The sequence below is a fragment of the Lissotriton helveticus genome, chromosome 11, assembly GCF_964261635.1.
Source record: "Lissotriton helveticus chromosome 11, aLisHel1.1, whole genome shotgun sequence".
Lineage (NCBI taxonomy): Eukaryota > Metazoa > Chordata > Amphibia > Caudata > Salamandridae > Lissotriton > Lissotriton helveticus.
In genome coordinates this window covers 13,788,662-13,801,856 of record NC_136072.1, presented here as the reverse complement: position 1 = coordinate 13,801,856, position 13,195 = coordinate 13,788,662, and the positions used below count along the sequence as shown (strand labels likewise).

Below are 13,195 nucleotides of genomic sequence, written 5' to 3'. Positions count from 1 at the left end.
ATTGGCAAAGCAATTAGGTCTCGTTTCATCATAGTATTGTAATGGGTAAATGTGTTTTCAAATATTTAATTGCAATAATATGCTAGGAAAATAAAATAAACAGACCGCCACCTAAATGTGAGCTCCAAATGCTTGTTGTGGCTGTTTAAAAGTGGAAACACAACACAAGCAAAATCCCTAACCAATTTGAGAAAAATAGGATGCATTTATATACATTATCTGACACCAAAACAACAGAAATCCTATCAGTAGAAGTAGAGTTATGAATTTTAAAAGTTTTTAGTAAAAACTAGTGCTTAAAAGATCAAAGCACCAACCACGGACATCCAGTTGCATGAGACCGGGCCCGAGTCGAAAAATATGGGCGAAAGCAATGGAGCATGGTTCGGATACATGAAGTGGATTGGGCCCGGTCAGCACTTACCTTCAGATTTAGAGAAAATAGTGAGTAAAAGAGTCTGAGAAGTTAAGTTCAGTGAGGCAAGGCTGCAGGAGGTGTCCGTGAAGGGAGTATTGGTGTTGGATAGCCCTTGGGATGAAGCCACAGTGAAGAGTTCTAAGTTTGGACTTTGTCTGTGAAATGGAAGTAAAAAATCTTCAGCTAGATGAGGCAGAGGGCGGTAGCTGAAGACAGTTAACACAAGGCTGGATACTCCTTGGCTGAAGGACTGCTAAAAAGGGATTTGCCACTGTGGAGAAGAATGTAGCAGGAGAAGCAGCAAATACAATCCAACCAGTGATACATCTTGTGTGGATAGGCGAGCAGGTTTCTCCCTGTCTCCTTTTGGTTCTTTGAGCACTTTTGGGCCAAAATGTGTTCGTCCTGAGCTTTAGATTTTGGCCATCCTGGCACCTTTTGCACCCCTCAAGGGTCTTCGTCTGGAGGGGCACCACTTGGGGGAGGGGGTCAAGACTCACAAAGACTGTGTTCAGATGTGGGCTCAAGATAGAGGAAACCTTTTGTGTCCCTTTGGCTCTTAACAGGAGGCCAGCAAACTAGCCCTTGTGAGTCACTCTGGAGGTCCTGCGACAGATGAAGATCCAGCCCATGTACCCGGGCAGAAGGTAGTAGAGCAGCAGTACAACAGGGTTGCAATCCAGAAGGGCAGCAGCCCTTCAGGGCAGCAGACCAGCGAGTGGCAGTCCTTCCAGCAGCACAGCAGGCCTTCTTCCCGGAAGAGTATCCATAGAACCAGAAGTGTACTGAAGAGATGGTGTCTTGAGGTCCCCTTTTTATAGCATGGTGTCCTCCTTCTGGATGGTAGGAGAAGCTTCTATACAGTGACTTTGAAAAGCATGGAATGGAATGACTCCCCAATCCTGGCTCCCAGCTAAATGCAATGACGGTGTGAGGTGTGAGACCCTTTATGTGAAGACAGAACATATGTTATTCTTTTGCAGGTGTAGCTATGCTCAGCTCCGCAACCACCCATCCTGCCAGCAGTTGGCTCATTGAGGCACACCTACTCCCCCCTATGTGTGACTCTCTGGTGGGAATTCATAAAGGCAAACTGTCAGTTACATACAGTCATGTGATCCAGGTCATGCTATAGGAACAAAAGCGCGAAGGGCAGACCAATGCCAACTTTCTGCCAACTGTAATATGTCAAAATTGATTTACTGGTCATGTTTATTAAGTAGAATCATCTTGTGAAAAAAAAATTAAAAAACAAAAAGAAACACAACCACCTATTATATTCAGTTTATTTGCTTGTAGATAGAGGCCCATTTTGGTTGTAGACAGGGGCCCAACCCCCAATTGTTGTCTTTTTCAACTTTAAAATTATACTAACAAATGTGAATTTTCCATTAAATGGGGCATTTCTCTTCAATTCAAAAGATATATAACTTCATGTAGCTACTTTCTCCCAATGTGGAAAGTACAGCTTATTAAATGAAATAAAGAATCCCCAATGTTATCCGGTGGGAGGGGTAAGCATCAGTAAAAGGCAACAAGTTTCGGGGTGAGCCTGCAGAGAGGGCCATGTCCAACACACCCATAGCCCTACATGCTTGCTGTAGCACAGGGACCCTTATAAAATACTACTCAGTTTACAGGCTTTGTAGCTTGAGAAGCTCTCCTAGTTTCAAAACAATGAAGGGTCAGGATTATTCACCTTCACCCACCCCCAGTGACACTTCAATTATGAACATTTTTAAAGATTTATTTATTTCTATTTTAATTATTTCATTTGTAGACCGCTTGGTTACACCAAACGGTGTCCCCCCGCGCTAAGGCTCAATTAGATGAGATACTGCTGTAGCACGAAGGTCTTACACTTTCCCCTCAAAAGTATTGGAGAACAGCCAAGTCTTTAGCTGTCATTTTCCTGTAAAACAATGTAAATAGAATGTCTGTTTCCATTTTCTGCTGTTCTGTTTTATTTCTAATCTCATACACACATTTCATTGCAGATAGTATAATTCTGTATAGCTGAGCTTAGGTCTGATGTTTACATCATATGAAGGTGTTTGAAAGTTATTTGCGGTAGTCGCAGTGTCTGAAATGAATGCTCTTTTCCCTAGGTATCTGTGGGGGACATAGTGGTACATGGACTTTTTATAGTGACCGGTATGGTTCCTCCTGCCCTCCCAGCCGGTCTGGCAGTGGGAATCATGTATGCCCAGAAGAGGCTGAAAAAGAGTGGAATTTTCTGCATCAGCCCTAAGAAGATAAGCCTTTTGGGCTGGTTCAATCTCGTCTGCTTTGACAAGGTATGTAGTTCTTTTCATCATGGTTTGTGTTCATCTACTCACATGGTTTAATATTCTCTGTGCCTGATTAAGCAGGCAATAGCCCTAGCCCCCGGGACGTACCTGTGGCCGTAGTTAATGACCTTGTGGCCACTGCTCCAGTTCCTCAAGGCTCCTGACTCCATCCTTTCTCTCTATGTTACCAAATCTCTCTCTCTCACGCTCCATCTCTCACGCTCTCTCTCTCACTCCTTTCACACTGCTCTCACTTTCTTTCTTGTGCCACTGTTCTGTTGTGACTTTGCCACTGTTTGCTCTTTTGCGCTTTTGCTTTACCACATTTTTCTGTTTCTCTTCATGACTTGTTAATGTTTTTGCAAAACACTTGCTTTGGAGCTTGGATCAAGTAGAGCGTCCTACCTGCGTCCAGTGTCCTTTTAATAACAGCAGACTCCTGTTGGTACTCTTTTTGCACTTTTTAACATGCACTCTAATAGAATGCATGTCTCCACAGTCCCTCCCATTTCCCTATACCCTCTGTTATTGCTCCTTTGTGTTGCTTTCAACTCCCTCCTCCTCTTCCTTTAAGTTTCTAATATCTTCTACCATACCCAGCTCGAAAATTAGCTCTCCACCAAGATCCTCTATGTGCTTCTCCATGTACTTTCATATAGCATTAAAGTGCTTGTAGGGTTTTTACTCAAGACCAAAGACTGCATACTTGAGCCCACATAGGTCCATATCTGTCTTTTGCAGCTAGTTGTAAAAAGTACTTAATTATCAGTTAGGTCTCCCTCTCCATAGATGGTTTGCAGAACACTACCAGTGCACTGTTGATTTCAATAAGCCTGGTCAGATCAGCCATCTTGGGCTCCTAGGGATCACTAGATATCTGACGCCCGCTGTACCGGTCGACATCTTAGGGAAGGCAATTGGAAAGTTCTTCATTTGTTCCAGTTTGAGATCCATAATATTACACAATGTTTTCCCTGTTTTCTACACATTTTTCACAAAGCTATTATCTTGAATAGATGCAGTTGTTGTTGTTTGGATTTTGGGGAACTCCTGAATCTCTTCCATTTTTGGGGGGAAAAAGAGCCTACAGGTGTGTAGTCCAACAATCAGAGAGAAGAGAAACATATTGGCCATGCTAAACAAGACCTCCTCTTGCGAACTGCTGCCATCATCTGAGGGTCCTATGTTTGGGTCTATTCCGGGATTCACCATTATCATCTGTGATACTTCAGTACTTGGCAGCAGCACTTATCTGCCTATCTTTTCTGTGGTCACTCCAGGCAGACCTCCTCCTGCGGTCCGTGAGTTATCTTCCCACTGCTCATGGTTTCCCAGACCCCACCCACCCCACATTGCCTTGCCCAGACCAACCATTACCCCGCTGCATTACTCCAAGACCTCAATCAATGCCGACACTTGCCACTGTGCTGCTGCTCCGCACAACACTGAAGGAGCCTTCGCTTGCACCATCACACCCACTTCTTCCAACACCACTACGACCACACAAACAGCAACAGACACTCCACTCACTCAAACACCATTGAACCAAAACCTACCTGCACAGCACTCCTTGTTTTCATGCTTGCTTCTCAACACAAGCTCACTCAATGAACACACCATGGAGATCTGGTACTTGATGGCTGATGCTGCATCAGACCTCCTGCTGACCACAACCACAACCTCAACACCAGACATCACCACAACCACCCCTGCTGGATACTCTGGGCCCGATTCACAAAACTAATCTGAGACAAAATTCTAACTTTACTTCTACTAAATGTCTTTTGTGAATACCGAAAGTTGTAAAGTTACTATTTTTTTCAGTTTAGTAGTAATAAAGTTAGGAATCCTAACTTTACTACTAATAAATGCTGTTTGTGAATTCCAAAAGTCATAAAGTTAGGATTTTTGTCTCAGATTAATTTTATGAATAAAGCCCAAGATTATCAGACAAGACAGCCAACACTGACCTGAGGAAGGAATCACCATCATCTTAAAGAACATCATTAGATGCACCAACTTGATTGAAACTGGAACTGACTTCATCGAAAGCTTCAACTTCAAATTGCAAATTACATCCAACTTTACCCTGGGTGGAACCCTGGTCTGCCGTCCCCCAAGACCCTGCTCTAACTTAACCAGCAATATAATGGACTTCATCACTTCATCAACAATACAAACCTAACAGAGCTCTACGATCAGCCACCCTCAATCAACTGGTCATTCCTCGCACTAAAACCGTCACCTGGGGCGACCGGCGCTTTTTGGTGGCCGCCCCAAGGCTCTGGAACACGCTTCCCCCAAACATCAGGGATAGCCCCTCTCTTCTCCAGTTCCGCAAACTTTTAAAGACCTGGCTGTTTGCCCAATGATCATCCCTTCCTTATGTTGACCGTCACAGATAAATGGTTTTTATCAGCGCCAAGACGCCCAAGGGTAAATGATGCGCTTTACAAATATCAAAAATAAATAAATAAATAAATCACTCCACTCCAGGGCGTCCATTTTTCTAGGAGACCTCAACTTTCACCGAGAAGACTGGACTGACTCCAACTCAGTTGCACTAACCCTGGCGTAGTACGCGAAGTAGCGCTATCTGTGTCTACGCGAAGTGCACTTTGCACTACGTAAGCTACGCTTAGCTACGCAAACTCCGTAGTGCGCTGTGCAAAAATGCTGTTTGCACTGATTGCACAGTGCCGGATGCTTGTCTGCACTGTGCAATCAGTGCAAACCGCATCTTAAACAGTGGCGCTCAAGTAGATTTGTACTCAAGCAGCAACTTTTTCAACGCGGACTGGTAGTTTCTCATCGGAGCGGTCGTGAGCATTCAAGACCACTCGCAATGAGAAACCTGACATCTCCACATTTAGAATCTCGCTGGGAAGTTTATTTTCCACGCTTGCGAGCAGCAACTTGATGTTGCTGATCGTGAATGAGAAAAAAGTCTCGCCGGGATGTTAGCTTGCTCGCTCGCGGTCGCCAACTTGACATTGAGGACCGCAGGCAAGCAAAAAATGCCTGTTACACGGGTTTGCACTGTGCTATGTGCAATTCTGCTAGCGCCTAGTTGCACAAACTACGCATGCTCCGTGAGCGTAGCGTACTCCTACGCCCAGGGTTAAGTCACACTACTCGAAAACCTCAAAAACCTTAGACTCACCCAACAGAATGCAGTGCCCAGTCATGCCACCAGACACAAATGGGCCTGTTGGCTTTACTTCATTTAACAACATCATGATCAACACACCCAGATCCATCACCTGGACAGACCATGCCATTGTCAGCCTCACAATCAATAGCCCTCACCAGAGAAGAACTACTTTGACAGCCCCAACTCACCAATGCTGGAACAACATAAGAGTAGATTGGGTTTTCACCCTCCACTAGAACCAGCCAGAGATCCCAGGCCACCTATCAAGCTACACTAACAAATTTAACGACTTGCTCTCAATGACCGCTAAAGGACTCAGTATTAATTATCAAAAGTACAGAAATCCATCCTGGTGAGCAGCCTTATGGAAATTATTCTAAAATTAAAGTATTGTATTTTAGAAAAACCTGGAAACAAACCTCATGGAACATTGGGAATGTGGTGATCAATAAAGGCAGCACATGCAAGTATATAGGTATTGTCATTAATGAGAAACTATCCTGGGCTCAGAATATCAATTAACTGCTTCGCTGCGGCCAGAATTCCCCAGTGGTGGTGAGGAATTTGACGCATGCGTGGAACGGACGGCCCGCGGCCGTCCTCCGCACACGCCCACCTGGGGCCGCCCGACGCATGGAAGAGGTTAAAGAAATAAAAGCCAGGGTATTTACCAAAGCCGTCAAAACATTTCCCAGGATGTATGGAGGAACAGCCACAGGACCCAACACCAAGGCTCTAAATGTAAAACTGATTCCTTCACTTTTTCATGCATCACATGTATTTTCAAATAGGATAATAACAAAAATTAGCACAATCTACATGCAGAATATTAGATCTCTGTTCAAACTTCAATCATCAATACCACACAGTAAACTTCATCTCAAACTAAACTTACTCACTAGTAGTTCTCCATATTTAAATTATGTCAATTGCAAGGCTAAATTGGTTCTCTCAGGGGCCCTCTTCTGTACTTGTAGTAAGGCTAATGCCAACACTCTAAAGTGGCTAATCCTGGAGGAGTTACAAGAAGCCCTTTAGTGAAGTTGGGCTTAATACTTAAGAACTTAAGAAGGAAAACATTACTGATTATCCATTGTCGAAAAGATCCCAATCCGTCTGAATTTTTAACTTGTTTTTATATTTATTGTAATCATTGATCAATACCGAAACATATTTTTACATAACTGAAGAGCAGCGTACATTTCCATCAACCCCTAAGACACATCCACTCCGCTATACTTTCACTAGCAAATGTCTTAGGCGTACACAAAAGCAGGTCAGGGGGTTGTGTTACATTGGTCCTGCAAATTGAATATGACTGTGGAGTGCATCAACAAAATATAGAGACAGAGGGCCCGATTCACAGAACTAACTTAAGACAAAATCCTAAACTTACTACTTTTGGTATTCACAGAAGTTAGGATTTTGTCTTAAGACAGACTTAAGACAGACTTAAGATAGACTTAAGACAGAATCCTAACTTAAGTCTGTCTTAAGTCTGTCTTAAGTCTGTCTTAAGTCTGTCTTAAGACAAAATCCTAACTTCTGTGAATACCAAAAGTAGTAAGTTTAGGATTTTGTCTTAAGTTAGTTCTGTGAATCGGGCCCCGGGTCTTCTTAGATCATCAGTAAATGTTGGTTAGGCTATCTCACAGTAACACATCTAATCCTCCAAAGTTATAGATGCTGTCTTCAATCTCTAACATGACCCCTCCTATTCCCAAGTAACATGTAAAAAAAAGATATAACCCTTTTTTTTCTCACTTTTGCATGTCCAAGGTTCCACAAAGAGAAGAGACAATAATATATTTTCAAATTTTTATTGAAAAGATCTAATCCTTCTAAGTAAAATATGAAGTGTGATAATTAGACAGACAAGACAAATCATTGTTATTCGCATTATTAGAATGGTGAAATATAGAGCCAATTCAACCATGTTGATTAGGCCTAATATTACACCCATCTATAACTAGTGCCCTAACACTAGAGAGCATGATGGGTGTACCCTTCTGCCAGAACCAGTTGGAATGATCTAACCCTGGTATAATGTCTCATGAATTCAACCTCAGTGCATTAATGAATGCACTTCATCTGTGAGCAAACTTACACACATTGGCCTAGGAATCTATCTTTCTTCATAGGATAATGGCAGGATCTGCGGAGAAGCCTCTCCTTCACAACTCTCAGCAGTTTTCATGATAACTCTGGTGTGAAGTGCCTCTCACTGAATTCAAAATGGACACTGTTTAAATGGTAGAACACCAGCCTTATCTCATTCTGCCAGAGGCAAAGAAAAACATATTTTCTTAGTCTGAGTTAAAGAGCCATCGTCTACGAACAGAAAATAAAGAAAGAGTGTTGCGTTCTAGCATGTGTACCCGAAACTATCAGAGCAGGTTTCAGAACAATGCCTAACCATAGTAAATGCATGCTTGGCATTTTGTTGTGCTAGTGAAATAACATGTTGAAACCACTATCTCAAGATGCTAAGTTAAGAAGGGAAAACTGGAATGTAGACAAAAATGAATCCATTTAACAGTGGAGCCTTCTCATACATCACTCCTAAAGTATGGAAGGACACCACATTAAACCCCCCTCCTTTTCTCTTCTTAGATTCCACAAGAAGCTGAAGATCTGTGTCTTCAAGTAAGTTCCTTTGAGGCTACCCTCACACCTGAAAAAGTAGCAGGATACACTCACAGGTGATAGGAGGCTATACAAATTACATAACATGACATGGCATGACATAACACTCAACCTTCATGCTTCCATGCATCCTTAGAACTACCCTTAACACTTTGGGCAGTATGACACAATTTCCTTTGCCATTTGACCTCATTATGCAACTCCACCATAAGAGCTAGAGCTGCACTGACATCAGGAAGTAGCTTACAGGAAATGGATACTTATAGTCAAGGGTCATTGCTGATATGGTGCACCAATCAGCATACTCACATCAGCCAATGACAGTCATTGAAATATACATGCTGACTCATTGAAAAATAGGTGTGAATTAAGATTAAATCTGTGTGTTTTCATTCAAGGGTCTTCTTCACACTGATGGTGATGCTGACAACTTTGGCTTAGCAGGGTTGTTAAAAGTTACAAAAGGCTATTGTGGATGTCTGCCACTCTTGAGCACGTGGATGTGGTATTCTTTCCTTGGGGTGGGTACTCATGCTGAAAACTAATTCTTGCTAATGGTAGGAGACGTGATAGGTAACCTCTTCTTAACATGAGATACTGCACACTTAGGCTCTGATTTTTAAAGCCTTTGCATCAGGTTTGGATTACTATTTTTAATGCAGACCTGATACAAAGTCTACTGATGGGATGTACAACTCAACGCAACTCATGATTTGTGTTTGATTGTAACCTGAGTAAAGCAATGCAGTGCAATGTAGTGCTTTGAATTATTTTGCATCAAGTTGGCATTACATTAGTGGGGTATGGGTGTTCCCATGAAGCCACCCATAAGTTTTGATGCAACACCCGGACTACAAAGAATTGTAGACAGGATTGTGTGTCAAAAATATGTGCCTCTGTAAGGCAGGTGTAACTAGAAGAAATGTTTTCAGTTCTCCTCCTTTTTATTTCTCTATGCATGATGCTAAATTCTAAGGAACACATACCTAAGAAAATGTCTTAAAGCATAGCATTTATGTTGCATCCAGTAAATAATCTGCAGAGATCCATTAAGTGGTAAAAGTGAACTTTTATTCTTATAAGAGATACAGGGCTCCTGATCAAACAGAGTGTATCCCTTGTTCAGCATTCACTCTCCAACTGCAGACTGGAGCTAACAAGAGAGTAACATTCTATGCTGCTAGGTAACAGATACAATAAAAAATGCAGACTTAACCTACTCAATGAATGACTAAACCTATATATATATATATATATATATATGTATATATATATATATATATATATCCAAAGCTCGCAGCTCCCAACTTCTGAAAGAACCAGTGGAGACCCAATTTGATGGCAGCAGATTTATTAGAAAGCGGTGGCCTGCCTGCAGAGGCTCCCTTGACAAACGAAAAAATATCACCATGAGTCCCAGCCAAACGCGTTTCGAGAGTTGATCTCTTCATTAGTGGCTTACTGGAATGGCGAGGGGAAAGCTGCTTACAGGCACCTCCTATGACTTCTACCTGCCCGAGTGGGCGTGGCCCTCGGGCCTTCTGGGAGATGTAGTTCGTGCCAAAATTCAAACCCCAGTGGGTGCGCTTTCACCTGGTCCAAAATGTCCTTGCAAATTCGGTGCATTGTCAAGGGATCCCTGCTCCGCTTTGATGCCGTCGCTCCCGCTGAGAGCAGAGACCTTACTGCATAGGTGTGTGCTCTGACTCCAACCGCTCGTGAGCTCCAACCGCGGGCGGCTCTTTCACCGACCTGGGCAGGCCGTTTTAAACATCCAAAGCTCGCAGCTCCCAACTTCTGAAAGAACCAGTGGAGACCCAATATATATATATATACACAAGGAATGTAATAATTTGGAGAAGAAAGGAGTCCATTCCTGCACAAAATCTATGCTGACAACAATGCAGACACCATTGAACAATAGAGCAAGGAAGCCTGCATTGGCTCTTGGCTGCCAAAATGCACCAGCGCAGGAAAGAGCAATTCTTCACCACTTCTTAGTAGATATGGTGCAGTTCTGCCCTCTCCAGGTTATGCATTGCAGCTACGCTTCATTGCTTGAACTCTTTGTACGTACTGGCCTTTTTGTACACCAATAGTCTCCCAGGATTCTGCATCATTAGCTATTAATTTTGAATCATATGTTTCTTTGAAAACCTGCTCGATAAACATGAACAAATTAATGTATAGGCCCAAAATAATTATTCACCTTTGCTGGTTCAATTAGAGGAGATGCTGTAAGCTAAGTGGAAAAGGGATCTGAAAAGGTTCAATCAGATGAGTGTGTGTGTCTGTGTGGGTGATCGTCTGTATATATATATAATAAGAGTTCCACGAGGATTAAGGGTTTTGGTTGCACCTACTTATGAGGACCCGGATCCAAAAATGCTTGAAATGTGGGCAGACAATAGTGCCAAATCCTCTGAAAATATGTTGAGAATCCTCATCCAGTTTGCAATAAGTGACAGAGAAAAAATGATCAATCGCATAGAGGAAATATTAAAAGAACTAGATACTAAAGAGAACATCGACTATATTGCAGAGCGAATGACAGAAATAAAAATCAGAGTGGAAAAACATGAAAATGAAATTAAAGAAAGGAAAGCGATAAAATTCCAGAGGGATCGGAATGATTACTTGAACGGTAGAATTTACACGTTTGCAAGGAAATTCGACCAAATCAGACGGCAACCATTGGTAACGGCGGGACAAGCAGTGCCAACAGAGCAAAGTGAAAATGAATTAAGCTCAGAATATGAGACGGATGAGAGTAATCAAAGCACGGAAAGATCTGGTCCGACACCAACTCCGGCTCAGGAATTGGCTTTTTTACGTACACAGCGCCTCAGAACATTGCGCCCACGGATTCCGCCAAATCAAGAAGATGGAGGGGGAAGGAATCGACCGAACGAAAAACGCCAACAAAAAGCAGGAGGAGAAAAAACAGGAGATGGGGGAAATCAAGTACAAAAAGCAAACAAGCAAACATACAGACGCAACAGACGCCGATGATAGACAAAACTAACAACAACACAGTTATAAATCTATCAGACTTGACATTATCACCAGAAGAAATGGAAATTTTATCGCTAGGTCTAACGTTCTGCAGAAACACGAACTTTGATTATGCGCAAACACGCATTGACCTGTTCTTATATATTCGCAAACTGAAACTACAAAAATATTTCACCAATTCTAATCAAAAAAGTCCTGAAATGCCGGAAACGACTAACACAGATCGAATGCTGAGTGTGGCACATATGGAAACCTTACAAGTCATGATAGACCTAGAAGACCTAACTGAGGACACGAATGATGCAGTCACACCAAGTGGGGCAGCCATGAGATCAGACATAAACATTTATCAAAAAATTGAAACAGATTTCAAACCGAAATCAACCTTTATGCCAGCAATGCCCAAAGATGGACTAGACCTGTTTTCAGAGTGCGTAACCAAAGATCTGAAAGACTTATCAATATTGAGCACAAAACAACGAAATCTCCAAAATCAAGACCACACACGGAAATACAGTGAAGTACTTACAAAAATTAAGGCAAGATCAGACATTGTAGTAAGGTGGTCCGATAAAGGGGGCAACGTGGTCCTGTGGCCCTTGGAAATGTATAACAAAGAAGCTCAAAACCAATTACAAGACCGCGAATGCTACGCAAGGATAACCCCAACGAACATGATAGGTATACAAGAGAAATACCATCACGAACTGTACAAGTGGCGTGGAAAAGGCTTGCTAAGCAAAAAAGAGTTTGAGTTCCTAAAAAACGATTACCCTGTGACAGCGCAATTGTACCTTATTCCCAAGATACACAAAAACGACAAAACACCCCCTGGAAGACCAATAATATCGGCGATTGGGAGTTTGTTTGAGAACACCAATATTTTTGTGGATCACTTTTTGCAACCGGAGGTTAAAAAACTTCCTGCATACATAAGGGATACAGGGGACTTCCTCCAAAAAGTATATGATGTCAAGTGGAAAGAACAGTATCTCTTCATGACTATGGATGTGCAATCCCTCTACACCAGCATTAGACACAGCGACGGCCTCAACGCTATCAAGTACTATCTGGGTAAAAGACCAATACATTTGTTTGAACATACAAGAATGATACTTGAAATGACTGAACAATACATTCATTTTTGATAGATTACACTACAAGCAGGTTCAAGGATCGGCCATGGGTACTTGCTTCTCCCCCAGCTATGCGAATCTACATATGGGCTGGTGGGAGGAGCAGGTACTATGGGCACTACACCCAGAAATTATGACCAACAATGTGATCATATACAAAAGATTTATTGATGACATTTTCATTTTGTGGGAGGGAAGTGTGGAGAGTGCGATGGAATTTGCTGAAAGCTTAAATGAAAATGCTTTGAATTTGAAGTTTACCTGCAGCAGTAGCAGAGATAGCATCCAGTTTTTAGACCTAGAACTGTATGTTGAAAATGATAAAATTCAAACCCGTACTTACCGTAAGCCAACAGCAGGTAATGCAATTTTGCACGCCCACAGTTTTCACCCAACTCCACTAAAACAATCAATCCCCTATGCAGAATGTCTGAGAATGACACGTAACTGTAGCACAAATGAGGGATTAAAGGAAGCCAAACAGAACCTGTTTTCGAGACTACTGCAAAGGGGATACACATCCAAAACGTGCAAG

The 13,195-nt window shown here is 42.3% G+C and overlaps 1 protein-coding gene across 1 annotated transcript in view; it reads left to right on the top strand.

The window, feature by feature from the left end:
• LOC144792100 (putative cation-transporting ATPase 13A4) overlaps positions 1–13,195 on the top strand; it is a 307,439-nt gene that overhangs the window by 92,765 nt on the left and 201,479 nt on the right. The window contains exon 12 of the mRNA XM_078666970.1: positions 2,527–2,715. Within this exon, the coding sequence (XP_078523096.1) occupies positions 2,527–2,715 (189 nt within the window). The remainder of the gene's footprint in view (positions 1–2,526; positions 2,716–13,195) is intronic.